The sequence below is a fragment of the Wasmannia auropunctata genome, unplaced genomic scaffold, assembly GCF_000956235.1.
Source record: "Wasmannia auropunctata unplaced genomic scaffold, wasmannia.A_1.0 LD336088.1, whole genome shotgun sequence".
NCBI classification, from domain to species: domain Eukaryota; kingdom Metazoa; phylum Arthropoda; class Insecta; order Hymenoptera; family Formicidae; genus Wasmannia; species Wasmannia auropunctata.
The window spans coordinates 2330897-2357023 of NW_012026802.1; the positions used below are offsets into that span (position 1 = coordinate 2330897).

At 44.2% G+C, this 26127-nt stretch overlaps 1 protein-coding gene across 11 annotated transcripts in view; it reads left to right on the forward strand.

The window, feature by feature from the left end:
* The window catches only part of LOC105448265 (growth factor receptor-bound protein 14-like), a 253642-nt gene that overhangs the window by 199671 nt on the left and 27844 nt on the right, over positions 1 to 26127 (forward strand). For all 11 annotated transcript variants that reach the window (XM_011686759.1, XM_011686758.1, XM_011686760.1 and 8 more), the window contains 2 exons: positions 13054 to 13281; positions 18732 to 18839. In XM_011686759.1, coding sequence (XP_011685061.1) covers positions 13054 to 13281; positions 18732 to 18839 — 336 coding nt within the window. The remainder of the gene's footprint in view (positions 1 to 13053; positions 13282 to 18731; positions 18840 to 26127) is intronic.

Below are 26127 nucleotides of genomic sequence, written 5' to 3' on the forward strand. Positions count from 1 at the left end.
GTAAAAAAATCCTTGATAGCTGTTACGTCTTACAGAAATGAGAGATTGGAAAATTGAATTGTCAAACAACGTGCGAGTAACAAAATTGAGTTTGAACTGCTGCAAATTTATACGTAAACAAGCGAAAGACAGAACCGTCCTCGAGTTTGCTGCAAAGATTCCACGATATTTCTTATTCCCGTTCCCGCGGACTTGCCGTTATACTGCTAACACTCAGGAGCTGCTCGGCCGCGGTGATGCCGAGGGATGTACAATTTACGTGAGTCTTTAATTTACAATCGGCACCGAGAGCGGTTTTCTCCAAAGCAACCCACGATTCCTGCGATCCTTGCCTGGCGTCGTAAACTTCGTAGCGCGACTTTTAATTGCGTTTGGTAAGCAAGCGAAAGAGCATCCTGGGTGTAATTAACCTTCGGCGATCCTTCCTTCGGCACGTCGACACCTCGCGCGTCGTTCTCCTTCGTAGCGCACAGTATAGTTTACAATGGGGAAGTTAGCTCTGCCGTAGTTTCGAACGAGCTGGATTTCGACGTTCGAATCGCGGAACGGAGGTACGACATGTTACGGTCAATTTCTCAGGTCTCTCTCCTCGGCATTCATTGTGGTGTGTGCGCGCAACTAGACGCGCGTGATCGGCATGATTACCGTATTCGGGGCACCATGTCGCAAGCAATCTCCGTGTTATCACTGCGAAGGCCGTTCGCGACCGCGCCGCGTCTCGCGTATATCTCGCGGAGAACGCGGACGCGTGTGCACTCGATGCGAGCTCCTGCGTGCTTCTGAGGCTCTTCGGCTCGGCTCGAGTATCTCCGCATCGCGGCCGAGCCGTGGCATGCAACTTGTGGGGGGTACAACGACTGAAAGTGCATGCGCGGTGCATTCGCGGTTCTCTTCTCTCCGTGTCCTCCCTCGGCTCTCGCTCTCGCCCTCGCGCCGCCCGCCGTCTCGCTCGGGCTCGGATCGACTTCGGTCTTGCGCGAGTAGAAAGACACCGAGCACGTCGACCGCAATTATCGTGGCAATTCGTCCCGAACGCGCGCGGGGGACGACTTTTTCCGCCGAAGGATGGATGCACCGCACCGTTGCACAGAGGCCGCACCGTCGCGGATTTTCGCCGGGAAAGTAGCGCGACGTAGATCGTCACGTTGCTCACGAGAAGGCGGAATCAAACTGGTCTCCGTTCGTCGGTTCGCGATGAGGTCGGTCGCGTGCTAGGTCGATATATAGTCAAGAGTATAATTTCTTCTATGCGACTCCTCTCAGATTTGGGAACTATGTGGCAACATGAAGATCGAAAGGATTGGAAAATCCGCGTATTTGAAAATTTTAATTACGCTTTATGGAATTGCTCAATTTCTTTTAGAGAAATTGTATTACTACCTTTCGTATGACTTGGAGATTTAAATAACTGTTGATATGGAAAAAAATAATTATCATATGTAAGGAGTAACGAAGAAATTTGCAATCTTGAACATTACGCGGTAGATATATGTGAATATTAGTCTATTGTATTATTCGGCGACAGCTATGATATAAATTGTAAACTATAGATTTATTTGTTATTCGCGAATTGATCGGGCTTATTAAACGTACGATGGCGAGCGAAACGATCGCCGACTGCCGAGTGACTTGGAGCGAAGCGAGAAGATCGGTCGAGCGATTTTCGGTGTCGTATTTTATCAGATATTTCCTTTCTTTCTCGCCATATATATATACACATATATAAATACATTATATATATATATATATATATATATATATATACCGGTCCGCAACGCATTGTGCGCACGTCGCTCCGTTTTGCGCCGTTCGATCGAGTCACTTTCCGTCGATTCTTGCCAACGAGCGCAATACGTAGCGCAATCCGCTTACGCGGCACGTTTTGTGTTGTACAAATAGCCTCGCGCGTCGATCCTCTACGCGGTGGCGCCTTATTATGCTCACAAGTTCGTTATCGTCGGTTACGCACTGCACATGCATACGCGCCCCTGTTGCCAGGCGCGGATGCAACGAGGCGAGACGAACGCGGAGCATCCTCTGTCTGGAATTACTGAAGAGCGCTTCAGAGATTTTCGGATTCTTCCTGCCTTTTATAATTAATCTTGCCTCTTGGCAACAACATGGAAATTGTAACACCAGTGCTTCAATGCAAGAAAGAGCCAATGTGAGATTTTTTTTTTAACTAAAACTTTTACAATATTTTACCGATTGAATATTAGTATAAAACTGATATAAACGTTTTATAGTGATGTCTGAAAATATTGCGTAGCGTCTGAAAATATTAGCAGCATTCAATAATAATAAAACGATATTTCAATGGTCATTCGGCGTTACATCCAACCGATATCTCATTTTCCGTATCGGGAAACGGCGATTTTATCAATTCGCGGCACGAATATGTCTCTGTCAATTTATAGCGCATACTCGCACGAAAGTATCGTGTTCCTCAGGATAACGGTACTCTGGCGGCTGACGAGAACATCGTCGTCGTCGTCGTCGTCATCGTCGTCAGAGTAGTAACCGCGGATATTGGTACCGACCTATCCCGCAAGGATAGCCCGATGATGATGACGACGACGACGATAACGACGAGGATGCTCTCGTGGGTAACATCGTGTGTGCTGTCTCTTTCTTTTTCTCTCTCTCTCTCTCTCTTGCTCTCGTGCTCGTACCAGCTGGGCGCCATAAACCTCTTTATTCCTCTTCTCTCGTTCGCGCTCTCTATCGCGAAACCACTCGTATCTTATCCACCGCCTCTTCCTTCTCGCTGTGCCATCCTCCTCCCGGATCTCCTCCTTCTTCGTCCTCCTGCCCTCTCTCGCCCGGCCTCGCGGCTCGTTCCTTCCTTCTCCTTTTCCGCCGGAGGGCGTGAAATACGAAGTCGCGTGTGACAGAAACGAGGTCGTAGCTCCTTAAGTTACGGGAGGAACAACCCGGCTTTTCTTACGTACGTGCGCCACGTACGCGCGCGCGAGGGGGCGCCCTCCCCTCCCCGCTCCCCTCCGCTTCACTCTTCCGCGAAGCTTCCGCGAAGGTAGACTACACACCGCATCTCTATCGCGTATCGCCATCACCGCCGCCGCCAGCATCGCGTAGCTTCTTCTCCGCTCCCGTTCGTCGCGGCCGCTAAAATCGTTCGGCCATTTTTCACGGCCGGCGCTGGAACGCTCTCGCGAGGTTCGCGTTCGCACATCACGATAGGTCGGCTGAATTATACTTGGTCGGACAATAAATTTTCCGGAAATTTATCGTCGCGCCCGCGCGTACACTGGCGCTCTCTGGCTCTCTCTCTCTCTCTCTCTCTCTCTCTCTCTCTCCGAGAACTGGCTCCTGTGGAGTCCCCTTCTTCGCTTCGCTCCGAATATGTGTACGAGCTCTCCCGCATCTTCCGGGCAATTCGCTCTTAACGCACGGACTCTTTCCCTCGTTCCAAAGTTTCCCAAATCTGGGGTCGATACCGTGAAAAAGTTTCGGGCCGTTCCCTAAGGAGTTATACGAAATTTAGATTCTGTTAAAAGGAAAAAGAGGAGCTTTCTGAAAGTATACCTATTTAAGAAACTACTTTAATTAATACATCTTCTAACAGAATTGATAATAACGTTATGATTAAGATAGATTAACATTTTTTATTATTTAAAGAGAGATTCATTTAATTTCAGATTTTTTAAATAATTTAATTCATCATTCCATTACACACACGTGTGCGTCCTGAAATTTTAAAATTTTAATATTAAATAAATTTCATACATGCCATGTAATCTTTTTTTTTTTATTTTTTTTGAAAAGCCTCATCTCGCAATTTATGATAAATTCAATGAAGCAACTCGAAGGTACGAGCTTGCAAACTTTGTAGATTTTTTTTCAGTAATTCATTATTTAAGCATTATTTAATTATTGTTCGCGGTGGAATATTGCTTTATATTTATATTATTTTATTCCACCTTCCATTTACGCGCAGATTATTTCGTTGCCTTTCAAAGAGTTTATTCCCCCGTTAATGTAGCATTAATTAATAGAATAGAATATTTAATTAATGTAACACGACGTATGAATGTTCCCTTGTGGGAGTTGCAGAGACAGTCGAAGAGGATTTATTCCGCGATTGCATAAAGCAGATACAGAAACGATCACAATTCTTTTTCTGGTCCTGAAAGCACGAACATACCGCTGGGGTTTCGTTCTTTTTCTCATTTTCCAATGATCATCGGATTTGTTTCGCCCGGTCTTTAGGCGGACGCGGTGCGTCGTTCCTTCGGGGTAGTTTATTATCCACCCCTGCCTTCCCTTTCCCCCCTGTGCCTCCACGTTTTTGCTTGCTCTCTCTTTCTCTTTCGTTTCTATCTCTTGCTCTTTTTTTCAGGCTTCGATTAATCACCGCGGCTTCTACTATCGATTCTATGAAAAGAATAATCGCCAATGACTACCACTTTTCCTTCGTGCTACGTAATTTCGCGCATCGTCATTATCGGGGCGAGCGCCTTCAATCAGTTTAATCGATCGTGCTCCAGCTGAGCGGTCACGTTTATCCCTCGAATTTATTTAATATCCAAAAGAGCGTATTTCGAGGACGAGAAGTATTTTTTCATTTTCTAAGAGAGTTTAAGTCGTTCTATTTTATGTCTTATGTTTATCTTAGATAGATGTTGTGTGTATATCCTACAATTTATCCTACAACTCTTGAAGTTATATTTTTTATATGTTTTCTTTAAATTTTAATATTCAGGGAGGGAAAGTTTTGATATAGGTTAGCAGACATAAAGACACTTTGCTACGTTATTGTTAAATTTAAATGCAACTACGCTGCTATTAAATTATCGTATAATAGTATTTATGAAATGGAAATTTTCTAGAGAATTGTTGGTTGTGCAAAATGTGACAGATTTCTGGAAGTTATAAATTGGAGTATCTCCAAACGAGATAAATGCGAGTTAGAATGCGGCCTTCATTTGCTGATGTGATTAAGGACTAGGACGTTTATTAACGTACTTCGGGGAGAGCACTGCCGTGATTCACCTCGCCATTCGCTGGAAGTCGCTTGAAGCCGCGCCAAAGTGTATTAACTCGCATAAATCCAAACTTAACTCTCGGATGATCAATGCACTTCTCGTGGGACAAACAGCGATCCGTCGCTACGCCGGCGCATCGTCGTTGCAGCAGCGCCTGATGCAGCTCAGGATTTCCTGAGAAATCGCACGATTCGGATTCGGTGAATTTAATTTTGCGCGTTCGGCAAAATTCGCTTCGGTGAATTTACTGCGCATTCTTCGAGCGCATACAAACGGCACCGTCTGCGTTTTTTAATTCGGTTTTATTTAATTTATTCGATATTTTCCGAAGTATGTATGAAATATTTATCAAGCGCCTTTCTTGATAATATAAAAACAAGGACCATTGTTATTTAAATGATGAGTTTTATGTAAAAGACGTGCGAAATTAATGATATTTGCTTATAAATAAAAATAAAAATATTACATGTTTATTAAAAATAAAAATGCGATAACTGACATGAAGTACACTATCTCCGTGTAATATACAGTAACGGAAATTAAATCTACCAGAATTATAGCGGCTGTATCGTTGAACCGTGTAATGTTTTGAATTAGCGGCATTCATTTTTAGGATGTCATTTTGCTTTGAGAATCACTGTCGCCGCTGTCTAATCTGACCGACTTGCTCGCGAGCCACGATACACCGAGTTTCACTCCCATCGTTCGAGGATCCTCGAGAGCGAGGAGGTGAGGAGTCGATTTAGCTACCGGTTTTCACAATCGGGACTCATGACTCGTGTCCAGCGTGCCCGCCCCACTCGCTTCCTCAATCCAATCCTCTTTCTCTCTTTCTCTTTCTTTCATCTCGATATAATACATTAATCAATTTTATACACCTCGTGTGTCTTCAGATATAGCCTCTCTCTCTCTCTCTCTCTCTCTCTCTCTCTCTCCCGCATACATTCTCTCTTTTTCTATCTCTCGTTCCTTTTCTCTCTTATTTTATTCCTGAAGATAGGCGATGTTCTTGTTATCATTAATAAAAATAAACGGATGGAGATAAAAGACAGACGGAAGGTTTGTTCTTTTCTTTTTTTTCGAAATTCCGTTTAATGCCGATTTACAGTCGGCACGATAAGCGAGTAGCGTGAATAAAATTAATGGCGGTAAAGATATTGTCCGACAACTCGTCTCGCATTTAATGAACTCCGAAAAGTCATTTGTCTCTTTGCCCTTTTTCCGTAGAATCTTTCTTATTGGAAGTTTTTCAAATGTCTGCAAAAGCAGTGCCTTTCGAAATCTCCGTGGAAGTTTTCTCATCGAGAAATTTCGAAAGTTGGAAATTTATTACCTATATATAACTCGTCAAGAAATTGTTATTAACTTGTTAATCGATCATTAATTTAACTTTGAAGATTGGGAGCAAGACTGATTGTTATTAATTTTTTGTACCTCCCCTAAATTTTTTGCACAGCTGATTTCTCGCTGTGCATCTCGCTGCGTTGCGAAATTGGCGCCTCGCTGATGATCGACGGTTCTCCCTCGAAGAGCATTAATAATTTAATAACGAACCTCCGCGTTTACGTAGTATGTTTTCTTATAACTCTTTTTCTCATTTTGTTTTACGCGGCTCTTTAATTTGCCACGAAATTATAGACATCGGCATCGGTCTCGGAGTACATCGCGCGGCACAGTGGGACTTGCGAATTACATCACGTCTCACCGTCTCACCGGTGCACGTCTCGCGCCGCGAGACGTAAAAGAAACAGAAAAAGAAAAAAAAACATGAGGAGTAAAAAAAGAAAAAGATTAGTCGGCGATGACCTCGATTTCGCGCACGTCGCCGTTTTTAATCGCTATAACGCCCCTGGGCACGGCGTGGGGTAACCAGCGTGTTGTCGGAGACTGCGTGTTCAATTCAAAGTCCTTACTACTACTTTTTTCTTAGCCCGAGGAGATATTCAGAAATTAAGTGCAGTAGAAATTCAGCTGTCACAATGAAATGCTATTTCAGATTAAGAAATACCGTTTGCTCATTAAATCACGCTGTGAAAATGAAATCATCCTTGGGGTTTGTTGCTTCATTAATGCAGAATTTATGCGCGTTTAAGTGGACCATATTATAATTTAATGAATTGTTTATGTCATTTTAATCTTTTAAATAGCGTACAAAATTTTTAAAAAGCAATATACCATCAATAAATATAATAAATTTTATTTCGTAATTTACACTTTTAAAAATATGAAAATGTGATTTTCGTGTCTTTTAAATGTAATTTTAAACGAAAGAGCTCTACGCGTGGAGAGAAATCTCTACGTTCGATGACAGCTAGACGTTTCGAGATCGTCGATCGTCGACAGCGCGATAACTTCGACTCGAACGTCGAGTGTGACTGCGTCGCGAAATTTTATTACGCGAACGCCGCAACGCGCGCGCATACAACAAATATTTAATTATCCGCACTAGCGAAGCGGCAGAATTTTAATTCGACCAAGGGGGGAGCTTCGTATGAAAAAAATGAGAAAAAACTCTCCGCACCCCAAAAAAAGAGAGCGAGAGAGAGAGAGAGAGAGAGAGAGGAATTGCTCCCTGTCTGGCGTTCGTTTCGGACATTAAAATTCAAGAGCGGACATCATTGTAGGTGCGCGCGCACGGACGACGCAAATTCTATTAGAACGAATCCAATAAAGAGGCGCGACTGCCTGCATCCGCGCACGTCCACGCGAGGTTTCCTCCTTGGCTCGATTGATTATGGAGTATCGGGAGAGATCGAAGGGGAAAGATTCGACAGGCACTTTTTGGCGAGTGCCAAAATATTGGTCGATTCGCGCGATAGATCATTATATTTGAGGTTTCCTGATTGACTCGTGAAAGTCTTTGGAACATTGCAAAGGGATTTGCTTTTCGTTATTAATATTACACGAGGGATATCATACGATATTCGACGTAATGCAGCGGCATGGCGTTTCGAGCTCAACGTCGCGGAATAACACCGTCGTGATTTCAACGATCGACGAGGTTGTACGCGACAAGAAGGGGGAGGAGGCGGGTGGAGGAAGAACGTGAAGGACCTCACGAGGAAGTCATCTTGTAGGTCAAAGCTTGGCGTCCTCCACGTTTCTTCCTTCGCCTTTCTTTGTTCCACAATTCACTCCTCCTTTTTCCCGACAGTGGTGCTCGGGCCGTTGTCTCTCCGCCTTTCACGGATGCTTACCGTTATAGCGCTCTCGCATTATTAGCGTAATCATAGCGCAGCCCGCGACGCCGAGAGCGTGGCCTACATTTTCTCAATGTATAATCAATTCTTATTATTCCTCCCTCCCCCCCCTTCTCCCCCTCCCCGCCCTCCTCCGCACGGGTGTTACGGATGATCCTTTTCTGTTTTTACCGTTCTCGCGTACCGACGGTGTGCCGTCTATGAAGCCGCGAAGGATTTGCAATTTGTGCGCGTGTGGTTTTAGCAAATATTGACTCAAAGTGGTAAAACGAGACGCACGTTTGCTCACGTTGCGTTTCGTCTCTCCGCATACGTATACGATCCGTACTCAGCATTCCGCGAAGTATATTTGCTACGAATTTGCAATTTTCGTCTTCGAATTTTCGCAAGCCTGTTAAATCCGACTTGGTTCAAATCGGAGGAGCGAGATATGACAAGTGAACTCGGCGAAACACACGACGGAGGAGAAAGCCTTTCCGTGGAACTTTCAGTGCGCCCGTTGCACGCAGGTCTCTCTCTTGTTGCATCCCTACCTACACCGGCCCATCCTCTCCTCTCGGTCTCCCCTCGCTTGTCTTTTCCTCATTGGCTTGCAGCACGGCGGATCTCTCCGCCGCCTCCGGAGGAAGAAAAACCTGACCTATCGTACGCCGTCCTCTTCTCTCCTTCTGTCCCTCTCCGCCGTTCTCTAACGCCGGTCTAACGCCGCCCTGGAGTCAATCCTTTCACTGCCACGCGAGCGGCAACTTAACGATGTCATTTCGGGCCAACGACCGCTGATGCGGTTCGAGCCTCGGTCGGTCTCGAGTTCATCCTCGGCGCGACTATGTCGGAGGATGTATATGATGCTCGTTAATAATAAAAATTATAAAAAGATTTGTGAAAATTATTTATGGCGACAGAATACATTATCGATAGACGACTGCTCGATACGATCGGCGATCCACCGCGAGGGTATTCTTGAACGAAGATGGGGAAGGTATTACGACAACGTGGAAAGGACGAGAGCGTGCAGGATCAAATTTATTGGCAATGATTGCACGGACCATTGGCGTCTCCGGGCGCTGCCGCCGTGTGTACCTTCCTCCTTCCCCCTCCTCCCCGCCCCCCTTTAATCGCGCGCGAGAGCGTGCTTCTGGAATTATTTATAAACCGGTTTTGTTTCCGAAGCCGTGTATCTGTAGACGGAAACGCCAATAACTCTTGTGGGCTCCCGCGCATCAAAAAAAAAAGGAAACGACTAACAGGAACAGACTTCGCGAGGTTATCGCGAATCTCTCATCTCTGTAGTATCTTATTCATATACTTACCATTATGCTGCTCGTTGACGTGTTACCGGGACTTTTTCGCCACGGTGAATCGTCGATTTGCGACGGCGAAGTATCGACCACAAAAAAAAAAAAAAGTCTGAAGTCTCATCTCGGATCCTCGGGTTTCATCTTGGTTCTCTCCTTCCTCTGCCCCCTCCCCATTTTGAGTCGATTCTCCGTCCGCATCTTTACCTTCTTCCCAATTCTTCGCTCCCCTGCCGTATCAGCAGTTTTTTTCGTAGCCGTCATCGGATTTTGCAAAAAGAATTTTGATGAATTACAAAATCGTATGATACGTTTCGTACTTTATAAATCTTCGATGAATATAATTAAAAGAAATTGATAGCTATGTAAATACGCGATTTAATCATTTTATTTAACTGACGCAATTGCTAGTGTTTTTTTATTGCCGTGATAGTAGCGGATCCAGAACAATAATGATAATAATAAACCGGGTACGACTGTGAGAAATATAAAATTCATATACCGGTGCACGATTATCGTCGATGAATATCGCGGACCGCTAAAATAACAGGACGAATGATAAAGGAGTCTCTTTCGACCACTATCCTACTTTCTTTTCACGTTCTCGAGTGACGGCCACTGGCTACTCGAGAGATCAACGTGCGCAATATATGCTGACATCGACTTGAGATATGCAGATCATAAAGCGCTTGCCAATGTCTCGGCATGATTTTGCAATGGAGATCGAATACATCTCCATTGCGAATCGTTGCACTCGAAGTTACAACGGTATTGAAGTAAATGCACGAGGAAATAAGTAATTTACGTCGTGAGTATAAGTATTATTGTACGTTACACCGTTTTTTAGACAGTAATTATAATGATTAAGAGAAAGAATCAGTACTCCAGTTACACGCGGTAAGAAATATCATTAATATTTTAACTATCTTAATTATATCTTTTCGTGGACGTTTTATAATAGCGTGACCGAAACGGTACCTAAAACGGGCTCCAGACTCTTGCCTTTCTTCTCACCTTAATCGCCAGTCCGCCTCCGTCCGACATTGCTATTAATTCGCTCGTGTTTTGACGTGTACTTTTATCTCTTCTGCGCGTGTAGAGACACGATCCTCAAAAGATTACTGCGCACGATCGATCATGGGACGTGACGGGCGCGTCTGATATGCATATGACAACGGTTTACACGTGTCAGAATTACGGGCGCGCGCGCGCGCTCGCCAAAAGGAGCAGAGCGACGACGATCCGCATGTGCGCGTAGGCATGCAAATCTCACGTGGGCAATTTATCCGCAAGACACAACCGGATTTTCCCGGTGTTCTTCCCTCCGTTCTTCTTCCTCCTTCCTTTCCCCCTTCTGTTTCCTATATATTTCCACATATTCTTTAACAGCTGCTTGATGTTACGCACGTTTGTTTATTTTCAGTTAAGTACTGTGCACTACCCTGCGTAACCGGGCGCTCTGTTTAACTACTACCTTTCTGCCTTTTCATCCTTTTCCCATTCGCTTTCTCCCGTAATTCCATGGTTAGCTGGATAATAGTTACGTAACCGTTAACGCAGCTCCGCGCTCCCCCGCGGTACAGAGTGCAACCGAGCTAATCGTCAAATATTTGCTGAGCCGTATTGCAACGGTCCCGCCGCTATCTTGCTTTGCGCCTCTTACACACGCTTCTCCTCCCCTCCTCCCCCCTCTCCCTCTCCCTTGTCTTATCCGTCTGTTTGTGCACACGTGACGAATGCTTGCGCAGCAGCAGCAGCAGCAGCAGCGGCAGCAGCATCGTCGTCGCTCGAGAAGCACGGCGACGACCACGGCCAACAAGATTTTCTTGAGGAGACCTGCGAGTCCCTGACCAACCGCACCCTTCCTCTCGACGCGGCACGAACAAACGTGAGATATGCTCGAGAGACGTGCCGCGTAGTGATTTGTTTTTTTAAAGATGAGATAATGATAGTTGAATAATTATTTTGATTATATGTAATTAATGTATAATGACTAAATAAGGCGAGATTTTGATTCTTAATTAATATCTTGATAGATCGCGTTGGATTCGCGCAATGTCCAAATGATTGTTTTCGCATCTTCATTTAAGATGGCAAGACTAAAGTATTGAAGGAGCATTCAAGTACTCGTTGAAGTACGTGTACATGAATAATACGTGGTATTTATAGAAAGTTCACAACATGACAGGAAACGTAGCACGATTATGATTTTTGAAAATCGACCGATCGATGGTTCACGGTTGGCTGCTTATCGTACAGGTGCCGATAAGCGGATAAAGGTCAGAGAGTAGAACAACGGTGGACGGGCACCTCTCTTGCGATAGTAGACGCCGAGTTAAATATAAAAGCGTTGTGACACCGGCTGCGCGTGAAATTGTTAGACGTCCGGGGCACGTCGTGCACGCATCTCGTTATCTACGCTAATCCGCTGTTCCTCTGTTAACCGTTGGTAATTTTATTTAATTACTAAGGTCTGCGATGCAGCTCGAAGTAGTGCGTGTCGCATTATCGGAAGCAAGGAAGTATAATATTATAAAAGGAAAAAATAAATAGATGTAAATACGCTAAAGAAGGATGACTATACATATCTCTAAGCATACACTAATATACCCCTTCGCCGTGTTTCCGTTGCCGCTATAATAATCTTATGATAATCGATATTTGATAATATATTTTAAAATATATTTTAAGAGATTAAGAAATTAACGAGAGTATTAATATTCGATTTGTGAAACGCGTCACGAGAAGACGGAAAGCGCGTTTTCCGAACGTGCGACCTTGACACGTTCCGCTTAAAGAATGCCGAACGCACCCAACGTCTATGAATATTTACTGCCGGAAATCACTCGACAAACGCCGACTTTCCCGGTCTCCGCTGCAGGCAAATAATGGTGACTCCGCGATAAGAGCTGTCGTCGGTGAGCGGTACTGCTTCCTGCGCGATGCGCCGGTATGCCGCCGTAAAAATTGTCCCGCCGTTATAATAAATTGCCCGCGCGATTCCCGGCGACGTTGCGAAAGAAAGTTTTCCGCTGAATCTGACGAAGATTCCCAGGAAGACCCGACAGAGTCTACTGGGAGAGGTATCTCGCGACGGTTTTTACGCGTGGGCAACTCGTAGATACGCTTATACTACTTTGTTCGCGTTGCTCCCACGGGAAGGTCGGCTCATCCGTAACCATGAAGACATGCATACTGATTAATTGTCACACCAATGATTTTATTGTATGATTACTGAAAACGTAGCTGGCAATTTGTTCGTTCTTATTGTCCATTCAACATACAATAATCTCACTGAGAACTGTCAAATTTTATTATATCCTCATCAACTGCGGATCGCAAACGTATTTTCGAGGGAATTTGGACTACCAATAGTGAACAATGTTATACAACTCGAGTTTTCAACGCAAAAGTGTTGCGACACAGGGAGAAAGATAATTTCTCGTTATAATTTAAGCTTTTCTATTTTGAGCGTTTCTTGTTTGCCTTTTGCGTTGTATTTTGGACACTTTCGAGCAAGATTTTTATGAAGGTGCGTCATTTTTGTTGCAGGACAACGAACACCTAATCACGCTCGCGCACTTGTCAGACTACAACGTCTACAGGATACCGAACGCCAAGCGGGTTTTCGGCGCACCCTTCGAGTGGGGCGCCTGCCTGAGGCCGAACAGCAACGCCGAGGCCGAAGACACGGAGACTGGGGAGCCCGGGATCAAGGTCATTATTTTCGAGAACGAAAAATCGCGCACCTGCTGGCTCACAGCCATGAGACTCGCTAAGGTAAGGACCTGATACCTTTTATTTCCTCCGTATTGTCGTTTTCTATTTGAAGAAGGTACGAGCGTAGTACGGGCGACTCGAGTGCATCGCGAGTAGTTTGAGAGGTTTGGGGTGGATGCATCAATTGAGCGAACGAAAGTTGAACGAAATTTACGCTCGGCCGAAACGGGAAATGTCATTTCATTACATAAAGTGTAGTCTTAGCGATGTCGATTAGGATTACAACGAATGTTGGCAGATTCACGTGGAAAGTGTATAATTAAAGCTTAATGATACCGGAGAGTATATTATAAGTGACCATCAACTTCGGTAAATAACAGCTTCAATTTGTAAGTAGAAAGCTAATATCAACCGGAGAAACAGGTTCTTAAATTTGCGGCGAGGATAATAACGCTTACAAAGTATCGCTACAATGTTTCGTTTCCCAAGCCGGGAGAGAGAGATTCCGCGTCTTCTTATTCGATTCTCTCGGGCTCTTCCTTCCACGACGTGATCATCCCTTCTGCGGACGGGTCGTGGGTATCATTAGGTCTGTGATGGAGCCGGGTATAATGAGCCTTATTTTCTTTCCGTTCCTCCCCATTTCTACCGCGCGCCCGCGTTCGCGTCGACGTCGAATGTCGAAACTTCTTCGTGAAGTTCAAAGAAGTTGCGTGACTTCGCGCGCGGTTCGTGTTTAACGGAGAGAGAAGAACACTTCACTTTTGTCGACATGCGTTACACACTTACCATGCAGCTTCAGCACGTTTCGCATGGCTGAACTTCTTTTCTTCTTTTAGAAGAGTCGTGGCACTGACACGGTGCATCTTTCTCGCTTTCCTTTCTCTTTTTTTTTTTTTTTTTTTTTTGACAAAAATCGAGACACCCGGAACTCCTTTTTTCCCATCATCGTTGATAATATCGGTTTATATTTGAGCGCAGACAGCCTTTGTCTTCCATCTTCTTCTTTCTTTCTCTCTCTTTTTCGCTGTAATCGAAGTGCTCGCCGAGAGGAGAGTAAGTTGTGGCTGCAGTTACGGGTGTGCGCTAGGAACGCGCGATTGGCAGTTTCGCCGAAGGAAAAGCGAGAGATAGACTTTAGAATACGGCCGCCTACTCCCTATTACGCTACTCTTTACGGGGCCTATTCTTCCACAAGCTGAAGTGGCCGCTCAGACCGCCTCTTCAGTCCGGCTGGTCTCCAGGAAGTACAGCCCCGGGCACGGCGTATTATCGTCGCTCCATCGTTCGCGGAATGATAATCATGCTCGCGGAGCAAATTAAGAATTCGACAAATAATTTATTAATGTACAACAAAAGTAATAAAAGTAACATTTGTTAATGTATCCTATCTTCCGACAGCTGTATGCTCTGAAACTAAACTGGAATAATTCAAACGATGTATATTTATGGGAAGAAACAGAATTCTTAATGAGGCGTTTTATGTATTCTTAATGAAGTTTTATGTATTCACGCTTCATGCCAAAATCTCATAATAATTTTCACTGAATTTAATTTTTCAGATTTAATTAATTTAATTCTCGATCTCGATGATTTTGCTTTAATTTACATAACCGCTGTCTCTCTCACGTAAGCATTTCTTTCGCCGTTCCATTATCGTCATGACTCTTATGTTCATTCCGAACACAACGCTCGCGCTGGGTCGGATAGCGCAAACTCATCTGCCACGGGAGATGTAATTTTGGGGACCCCTGCGCCAGAGAATCGTAACCCAACCTCAGCCGGTGCATCCTCGAGGGTCCCCCGAGCCATGCGTCTGTACTACCGTGGCCGCCGGCGGGCAGACTTGCCTAGTGTTTATCGGCCTCGTTGGTCGTCCATGCCTGTCTGCGTCTCTTGTCAGCCTATCTACCTACCTACTACCCGCTCTGGATTTACTATGTGCTCTTCTCTTTTCTCCGGCTCTCGGCGTCTCTCGCTTCACTCCGTCGTTTATTCTCTCTCTCTCTCTCTCTCTCTCTCTCTGTTCTCTTTCGGCTCCGCCTTTTATCCGAAGGGAAAAGGACGAGACGTCTTCTTGGTCGGTAACGGCACTAAGGTAGTACTTACGCGTGTCTCAGTGAGGCCTTTGTAACTCTTTCATCCGAGAAAAAGCTAGGAGTCTGATGAGATGCGGCGAACGAGAAGAGTTGGGAAGGCGGAAGAGTAAGAGAGAAAAAGAGAAGGGGGGGGGGAGAGGAAGAAGGATAGAAAGGAGAGAGCAAATGAACGAGTAGGCTCCGAGAAATCTGCAGGACTCGCTTTGATCGAGAAGACATTGACACTCCCGTGCACCCTTTTGTGCTCCCTTTGTTTCTACGTCATTCTTCCCCCCCGTCCCGTTTCCTCGTCGTATTTCAATCTTCGCGGACCTCGATTCACTTCACTAGAAATCTGCGAAGTCTAAGTACAGCGCCCGGATCCGTTCTTTGTTAATTTGCGAGGGGTGAAGTCCAAGATAAAAGATGTCACCGTAACTTCAATATTCTTATTTGTGAGAAAGTTTGAATACGTTTATAGAATCATTGTTACATCTATAATTGAGTCAAACACAAAGGAATTCATTAAAATAGGGTAAAAGACATTGTGATGGATTTATTAATGTATAAAGTATAATAGATTAGAATGGGCCCCCGCATAACCAGTCGGATTAATTCAGGACCAGATTCCTTGCTGGACGAAAAATATATCGGATCGCAAAAATATTGCCGTTCGCTACCGATTATAAATAAAATATTGCCATTTGACACTAAGTCCCGGTTGTTTGTTCCGTCTAATGAAATGATAACGAAAATGAGAAAGTGAATAGATCGTAAAGCAATAAGAGCAGCGGATAAAGTAAGCCGCAAATACCGGGTCGCTTTCTACTCGATTACAAGTATCTCTAGCCTTATGGAGTTTTTTTTACGATCCAAGAATTATAATTACCTGCGGCAAGAAGGATTCGAAGACTGCAGAGTCTTGCGCTGAATTTGCACGGTCATTCAATTACAAGGGGAATTTGTCGTGGTCGACTCGCGGGGTAACTTTTCAGCAGCTTTTAATCAATAGCACCGTATCACCGGGAACGTGATTTTGCGATATCGAGGAATTCGACGCGGCATTATCTTTCGTTTACTTAGAGCCCGTGTGCCTCGTTATCGCTCTCCGTTACTCTGTCGCTGATTAACGTTAGCATACATTCGTGCCTTGCCGCTTTCCTCGTCGGCGCGCTTCCCGTCTGCGTTTGCGAATAATTGAATTACGTAATTATCTCTCCAAACGCGCGCGCGCGCGCGCGCGCCGGCAATACTCCAGGGCCGCCTTCAATTAGTCGCAGCCACCCTTCATCTTCGCATCCACCTCGATCACGCTCTTGGCTCCCGAAACGCGAAAGCGACGAATTCCGGTCTTCGCTTAAATTTCCCCGCTTCCAGCGAAAGCGTCGTGTAAGAAGTACAGCGATGAGACGATCGATGACACAACGATATTTCGTCGCCTTTTTAATCAATGAGCTATTTTTACTGCTATATATATATATAGATATATGTATATATATGTATATATAGGAATGTGTAGAATCTTTACGTTATCGAAATTTCACGGTATCAAATGAAAGGACTGATTTAGTGATTTCCTCCTCTTAATAATTTTTTAGTGAATTTGAAATGAAAGTTAGCGAGATTATATTTATGGAACGTTCGGAATTGCAAGAGATGCGCAACTCAAGGAGCCGTAACATGCAGCGCGTTAATACAAAACTTCGAAAGGACGAGTTTATATTTTTGCTGTTGCTAAGCGAATTCTCGCCGGTCGCAAAGCTCGCCGGGATAATTTTCGTACCACGGTGCAAGCTACAGCCCGCATTGGTATATTAGTGCGTGTATGCGTGTGGGTGCCGTGCACGTCACGAGCAATTTACGCTTGCGTGTATGGGTGAGCGTGCGTGTGCGTGAGCAGTCAGTCGAGCATGGATGCGCCCGACTGTCTTGTGGGTCGATACGATGGTTATACCACTGCTGGGTCTACGGTTATGCACACGTTCACCGTCATTATTTCACGTGGCACCGTCTGTTCCTCCTGTCTTGCCTCGTCTCGTCTCGTTTTTCGCGTCCACGTTCGTCTCGTCGCGCGGTTGACACATACTCGCTCGTGCACGAAGTGCGTACGCCCAAGCGTTAGCTTTCTCATTTTCTCTTGTCGAAATTCTTTACGTTTCCAGAATGAAATTCTTGATTTGAATGGACTTTTCATTTTGGATAGCAATTTGGTCTTCTTTTTCGCTATTAAATATCTTTTACATGAATTTTGGAACTATTATATATAAATTAATGTAAAATTAAAATCTAGTGTAAAGCTAAACTGATCAAAATCTGTTTGATATCAATTAGTAATGATGTGCCATAATATTCCATTTTTTTTTGTTATAATATATTTAAATTTGGAATTATTATAGAAGCAATTTTTTTGAATGGATGGTTTATAGGATCTCCCGAGTCAAGCAAGAAAGTAACTTCATTCATAAGTCAGCTTTTGCTTTAAATGACTAGTACCCTATAGTACGTGGGCGATATAAGGAGCTTAGAGGAGCTCACACGGATTACCTTTGACTCAATCACGGAACCTTATCGTTGCCTGCGAAGCGTAGATACTTCCCGACGAAAAGAATCGGTTGTTTCGATCAAGTATTCATCCTGCAATCGCAAGCCGCTTGCAAGAAATAAGATTACAGTTTGTTCGAGCCGAAAATTGAATACCGCTAATCTCGTTGCTCGAAAAATAGATTCGAGGCATGACATTTATTCATGTTTCAACATTTCACGAGACACTATTACGCGTCATATTATCTTTTATGAGCGCCACGATGGCGTGCAAAATAATTATGTATAATTTTCCGAAAGCGTGCGATAAGGTTCTAATTGATTAATTTCAAATTTGATTGACTCAATTTCAAAATTAAATTTTTTTTCTAAGTCGGTCTTTTTATCTTTCCTTTGTCTTTCCACCTCAGATTCTTCTCAAAATATGGTAATTACATTTGGAGCTTCGCGCTCCCCGAAAGGACCGGGAGGAGGAGGAATTTAATTGTCGGAGAAATCGGGAAAAGTATTGGATGGTACTTTCGTATTCTATCCGCGTAGCAACGTTGAATTTATCTAGGCGAGCGCGATACCTCGGCGGGCGAGGGTATATCGATCGACTCCGGCCGTGGTTCGCCTCGCACAGCTGGGCAGCACGCGCTAGTCGACCGGCCGGCGCGGCGCGACGGCCGGTCGACCGGCGCTATGCGACAAAGTGACGCGTGTAAAATTATGCAAATCGCAGGTGCAGTTTTTTACATCCGCCGGCTTTATCGGCCTCTCGGATGTTGCTGATGCGCCCGGAGCGTAGAATCGGTTAGGCGCGCGCGGCGTGTTTGCCCGTCGCGCGCATCTTGCGAACTGCATGCAACGCTCGCGCGTTAACGATGTCCGCTTCGCTTTGTGTTCCAGTACGGCAAACAGCTCCGAGAGAATTACCGAGCCTTCAAGAACAAGCAGTGCGAGCAGAACGGCGGCGGCAGCCCCAAAGAGCAATACAGCAGCTACAATGTGTCCAACGTAAGTGCTCTACGTGTGTATTGTATTTTCGAGTGAACGTATACAGACCTGAGAGCGAGTTTCGGAGAACGATGGAAAACAGAACTCTTGCGAGCAAAAATAGATAAAAATAGATAATTTGTAATATTGATTCATTTTTATCATTTATTTATCGATTCGTTCATTTTTATCTTGTCGATTGTACAGCTGCTCAGATCTTTATATCACTCGCGTCAAAAAAATGTCGATGTAACAAGAATTTTTATCTGAACCATTGACGGCTATTTAATTTCATTAATATAACTATGCTGATGGAATCAACTTTATTTCGCTAAATGTATCATGAATTGATATTAATGAATCTGGAAAATATTTTACCTGTACTTTTCCATTTTTATATTTCGATAAATTATTTCGTGAAATAACCGCGACATTCACCGCGCCGTAATAATCGCGGGCTAAACTCGAAGAGAAAGAAAAGAAAAGTGCACGCAAGCGTATAGATCGTTGCGACATGTGTATAGGTAGATGGATAGAATCACGTACGCGGTGTCTCCTGACGAATTATTTCGCCATTGCGCGCGCGCGCACGATGTATTTTCGACGGCCGCTCTCTCGCCTCGGATACGCTCGAAAGGTAAATTTCGCTTTAGACGCGGTAAATGGAATGGAAGAGGCGATTACGCTGAAATTACCTCGAGTGACAGTAATTTGCCGGGTCACGCCACGTTCGATCATTGCCTTCAGTTATCCCTTTTCCTGCACGAGCCGTCGTCTCTCGTCGAACTTTCATAGCGTCTACTCGGGGGATCTCGATTAGCTCGCGCGATCTCGCGCCCCCTCCACTTTTAACACCTTCCTTTGGTTAACAACTCCGACCCCTTTGTTTATTTTCTTTGTCATTCAATTCTTGATGTCTTTAATGTGTTAACACGAAACGCCATTGAGACACATTTTGTGTCTAAATTCAGCTACGCAAAATGTACACACATGATGTCCTGATATGCCTTGTGATTTCTTCATCGAAACTATCTCGCTGTTTTGCAATTGAAATAAAGAAATTCGTTAGTTAACTTCTACGTAATACTCAGGTAAATAACGTTCTCGTCGAGCAAACTATGTTATTATTCTCTCTACGGGTTGCGCGTGTTTATCGGCTCCCTCTAATTGATACACTGAAATATAAGGAAATTCATTGCGAATGAATGAACGGATGGAAATACGAGAACATGCATCGACCAGCATAACGATGCGGCGCAGCTGGATGCCGATACAGTTAGTGGCTGAATAATTATAGCAAATAGCTCGTTAACTATTGATCTTTTATGTGAAATTCCGTGCGAAATGTGCGAAAATCGTCCGGAGGAGGGAGGCGGGGTGCGGTCGAGATCCTATTCGCTGTATTCGCGCATTCGTTACCTCAAGTGCACAGGTGCGGTAGTTCTCTTTCGGCTGCGCTCCCTTTCTCTCCTCTCCTCCCTCTCTCTCGGTGCATGCAATACGCCCTGTTTATACAATGGTTAAACTACGGCAACGCGAATTCCGCTGCAACTAGCTGGTGTCGTATATCGTGGATTTTATCGTGGCCGGTGCTACCATGATAATAAATTCGCCGATCCACGATCAGAGCTCGTTTCTCGGGATGCAATTGCTTGCGATCGGTTGGCTGAAAGGCAAAACGAGAGCCCTCGGTGACAAATTAATTTTCCCGAGGAGGATTTTTGGGCGGTCGATTAAATCAATTATTTCGGTTTGATTCGTTAGTTGTTGCGCGGTAATTAGATTAACATTTTTGCAATTTATACGTGAGAAATAATAATGAATATGTGTGTGGGAAACGTCGAAAACACAAAAAACAGTTTTGCTTAATTAGTAGAATTAATAAGCGAGTGTGTTATTCATTTTAGCTGCCGTGAAAAGAGATTGTTTTCGATGAAGAATGTTAAAATATATAAATGCATGTGTTATATTACATGCATTTTTTCGGGCACCTCCGTAATTAAATTTAAGCGAATAAATAATGTAACGACTGCGCTTTGCGTGCATACGTTCAAAATATCACCAATATACTAAATTAATAATAAAGCGTAACAATAATGAGATAAATGTGTATGAGAATCGATAACGTTAAAATGTAAAAGAGGGACTTTATCGGTGATTCTTCAGGATTCTCTTTATTAATAATTTTCGCGGATCTCTCGTTCAGTTGAAAATTAATAGCTCAACGGCGCGCTCTCGTGAGCTAATATATTACTGTCAATTATCGAATATTTGCTATTTATGTTACACACGGATTGAAATGACAAATAAGAACGAAATGAAAACGCCCCGTGGGAGAGATTCCGTTGCACTTTATGTGTTTCCACTTCTTCAATGTGTGAACGAAATTATAAAAGGAGAGGACGAGAGGTGTTAAAAGGAACACTCTCGCATACCCTTTTTACGATTCGAAAAGCAAATTTCCTCGGAGAAGTGCCATCGTAACTTACGCAAGGAATGCGAAGAAGGATCCATCCCCATCGGATCTCAGTGACCTCATTGTCGTGCCATCCCCGACCTCGTCGACGAGATATAAGCTCTCTTTCTCTCCCTTACCCGCCCCGCGCCCCTCTTCCCACCCTTTCTCCTCCTTCTCTTTTCACCCTCTCTTCGTTCACGTTATTCTTCGGGTCCTCCTACGCGCTAAGACGTCGACGCGTCTCTCTCGGTAGGAAATTTCATCCTCGTATCGCACAGCTGATTCCAAGGTCGTTTCCGTGCCAGCCAAGAGGGACGACAACCCCTCGTCGTCGGTGTGTACTCTCAAAGCTAGACACGTACCAATCTACCCCTCCTCCCCGTCTACCCTCCTCTCGTCCCGACTGACTTATTTCTTCTTCCGTCCCTCTTTTTCCCGTCGTTAGAAAGATAAAGATGTAGTTCTTGTTCTCATTACGATCGTACCCGTAGCCCGACCGGTGCTCGTGGAAGAATTTTTCAAGTTGTTGAGTCGCCTTATCGATGAATAGCGAGAGTTGCGTCATCGGACATTTCGAAACTGTGTTAGTATATAAAAATAATTCATGATTAATTTTATCATTAATTAAAATATGTTCGATTAAATTACAATATATAGAAAAAAAGTTTAATGCTGAGGTCAAAGCAAGGTGTAACTTTCCGAAATGAAATTTAAATGAGAATTTTAAAGATAAGATTCTCCGTTTAATGTGCTATTGCATTTTTTTTGTATTTCAGGAATAGACTAAAATATATTATTTTTATGTTGTTATTTGAATTTTATGTTAATAACGTTGTGCATGACTTTTTATGGGCATATTGATGATTCACATTTTTCTTGTCTCCACAATCTCGATGACTTATTGCAATGGTTTTAATCTCGTGATAATTGTAGGATGTTTTGTTTGTATTTTTTTTTTCTTACAGCCGCGCATAATTGTTACAATAATGAAGTATTCGTGAAATCTCTGCGACGAAGGAGATATCGATTAGGTGGCGCGGGCGCGTGTGAGATGCATTATCGAGCCGCTTTGAAGAACTGGTTCTGAAGTAGCGATCTTAACGAGTTTCCGGCAATAAATTACTGTTCGTGCCAGTTATGAATTATCCGCCGAAGGAGCACGGAGGATGACAATTAAAGCCCAGTATGGAAAATAACCAGTATTACGCGCTTAATGCGCAAAAGTGCGAGAGAAAAGATAGTTGAGCGTTGTTTTATAAAACGCCGTAATTGATAGAGACGATATCCTGACGTGGTTCAACGATAATCTCGGAGTAACAGCAGGAAATTACGCTCTTTATAATGAAATGTGGATTTAGATAATTTCACCACTAAAATAATTATGAAGTAAGAAATTAATTTTTGCCGCTGGGTGTTTCGAGATATTAAAATAATTCAATTGACGATATTTTACAATATTTTTCCAAAATTATGCGTAATGTGTAATTCCGATATTTTTGATCGTCGTCAACGTACGCCGACGAGTAAAAGGTGAAAAAAGAGGAGGAACGTAAAAATATAACCGTCGGGAAAGGCGAACGACGAGAAGCGCGTGGAAAGACGGAACTTCAACGATCCTTTCTCCGAAGTCTCATGCATTGTATATCCTTGTGCGAGCGGGGGGTCCGAGGGACGAAAGCGCGAACCTGTCTTGCACTTCGTTTCGGTTGAAAGCTTCGATCACGGATATCGTTCGTTCGTGTCCCGCTTTTATCTTTATTCCTAGGGAGAGAGATAGAAGTGTGTGCTTCGCGTCGCGACGATAACAAACCGACAGGGCGAGCTTCGCATTTTCTCTTTTTCCGTGCATTTTCTCTTCTGTTCCTCGTTGCACGGTGTACGAGATTGAACATTTAAATGAGTGGGACGAAGCTCCGAAGTAAAGTTTTTCACGCGAAAATTAGTCGAATCTAATCTCCTGAATGTGAAAAGATATCTGTGAAAAAGGGAGAAGATAAAATAGTAAAATTTCTCTCCGTTACATTTTAAGTGAAATATATTTACAAGAATCTACGCGAGAACATGAATATGAATAAAATATCAATTTACGATATAAATTTTTATATTTAAATTTACTGTACAAAATATAAAATTTATCATATTTAAATTTATTGTATATAATAATAATGTATTATTAAATTATTTTTAAATATTTTTCAAAGTTGTGAATATAAAATTGACACGCTAAATTTCAATAATATTTCTGAAAATATATATACGTCGTTGAACATTTTACAATATTTTATCCTCGATTTTAATTTTAATTATGTCATTCAAATTGAAAACTATATTCGACGATGTCGAACCATTATGCGTCGCTCTTATTCGCGAGATCATTATGTCATTTCGCCGAAGCTCAACGAGTTATCCACCTAGATCGCGTTTAATAAGCTGCTCGTAGTCGACGTGAAAGCATAGTCGCTCCGCTTTTAGCCAGACATCATATTTCCCTTTAATGGCGCGACGGCCAACTTGGATACGGAAGTGTCGGTAGCACCCAACAACGACGTTCTTTCCGTTTTTCTGCCGCGGGCAGGCTCGGCATTGTTACCCAACTGGGAGGACTCGCGGTCGATTCTCGCGCGAGCCATTTATTTGAATTCATACTTTCTCGGAATTTCAATGCAAATCTTAATTACCGAGCTGTTTAATGCTGAAATTCAACAGTTTCAACAAATAACCGCCTCCCACGAAGTTATCGTCAATTGCTGAAAGCGTAAAAAGAGTATACCGTTAAAATTAAAATTAAATTCTATTGTGTTGATTATTAATTAAATTTTGCTGCGTAATAAAAACACGCGCGCGCGCGCGCGCGCGCGCGCACACACACACACACACACACACAGAGAGAGAGAGAGAGAGAGGCACGCACAAAGAGTTCTTTCTGTGAAATATTGGAATCCCAGTCTCGTGATGTTGCAGAAATCGTTACAATTGACCCCGGCCGACCGTAACGTCTTCAATCGACATTCTTACCGAATTCTCATCTTTCTTCGATCATCAGTCATATGATCGTCCCTTTTTTTCTCTGCCATCATTTTCATCCGCTGCCAGGTCGGATATCAAGCTTGAATAGGGAGGAGTACTCGCCCGCTCTGGGGAGTGGGAAGGTCGGGGGTGTGTAGAGTACCTCGGTTACAGTCGGGAGTTTAAAAGTCGGGCAAAAAGCCCCGGCCGGCTGTTGCTACGCGCGAACTATCGACCAACCCGGCTTCTACCTATATATTCGCGAGAGAGAGAGAGAGAGAGAGAGAGAGAGAGAGAGAGAGAGAGAGCCCTCTTGGGGTATGGAGGAAGAGCTATATAGATGGTACACGGGCGAGTGTGCGCGCGCGCGGTCCTCCGTGCACCGGGATGGCCTGGAGAACTTCAATGTGTGTATGTGTGTGTGTGTGCGTGCGCCGGAGGGAAGGAGAACCTCCGAGAAAGACGAATGGAGAAAGAGGAAAAAAGGCACATCACCCAAATGCGCGAGACTGACGAAGCCCCGACGAGGGCTTCCTACGCTTCCTCCCCCGCGGCCTCCCCACCGCCGACGCGTTCTCATATATTTTAGCCGCCACCCCGAAAGCGCGCGCGAACACCGTATCGCCGTTTTGTAGCGCGTCTCGCGATCGCTCTATTCCCGCGCTATTCTATCCCCGTACTTTCATTATTCTTTATTTCGTGAAGCTCTCCCGAAACATACTACCGAGTCCCAGGTCTCTCGCGCGAAAGCGCGTTCTTCCGCGCTCCCGTCGACGAGCTTCGCTCCTCTTCCGCCGACGTGGGATGAAACGCGGGAGGTCCTCGAGTTTGCATACGGCGGAATCGCGCGAAGCCGAGAAGGGACATCCACGCGCTGCAAGATTGGATCGTAAAGGTAGATATAAACTCCTAGGTACTCCCAGACGTCGTTCTCTCCACCCTGCTTGCCCGCGCGCCGCGCCGCGCCGCGCCGAAATACGCGCCCGTCTGAAAATAGTCGCGACACACCGGTTATGAAACTTTCACGTGCTCGCCTCCTCACCCCCTCTCCCCGTCCTCTCCCCTCGAGCCCTTTTATTGTACGCGACTACGGTGTAGGTGTATATACCGTTAAAAGCTTAAAACCGTTGCTCCGTTAAAAAATTTATTTCCAATCGCATGCTGATTTTTCGAAGCGTACGCCGGAGGGCCCGGCTTTCACGTGTCAACAAATCTGACATTAAAAGAAGTTACTCAGCGAATGTCAGACCTCCCTATGTTTTCACGTGTGTATAAAAGGTTACAATCTAAAAAGGGCAGAATAAAAGCTGAAATAGCCGGAGGATGTAACGAGAACTAAAAGTATATATTAATTAAATTCTATGAAGTTTCCGTTGATTTAACACATGCAATTTTTGTATGGATATTACGATAATATATCCATTTTCGAAATCAATTTTCAACGAGGGCTAATCAACAATCTACAGACGTAGTATATCTGTATAGTTCGGGGAGCAACGAGGTTAAGACTAACGAACGAGCAAGGTGACCCATTTCCCTGAAACTCGCCAGGAAATAAGACGATAGAGCGAGGCAGGGGAAAGGACAACAAGGGGCGCCGGAGAATTTCCGGCGACGACGTTTTCCTTATCGGTCTTCTCCCGTCCTCCTCGCCGGAGTCTCCTCGCCGAGCCGTCGCATGGAAATTTTTAATTTAACTTTACGACTCCACCGGGACGCCCTGCCATCCCCTTTTGTCCTCCCACCGCTCTCCATCTCGCGTCATTGGACGCATCGCCGTGAGTGAAAAAGATGGAAGTGTTTGAGGAGTCACATCGTAGAGCGGCATTGCCCAAGTGGAATGAT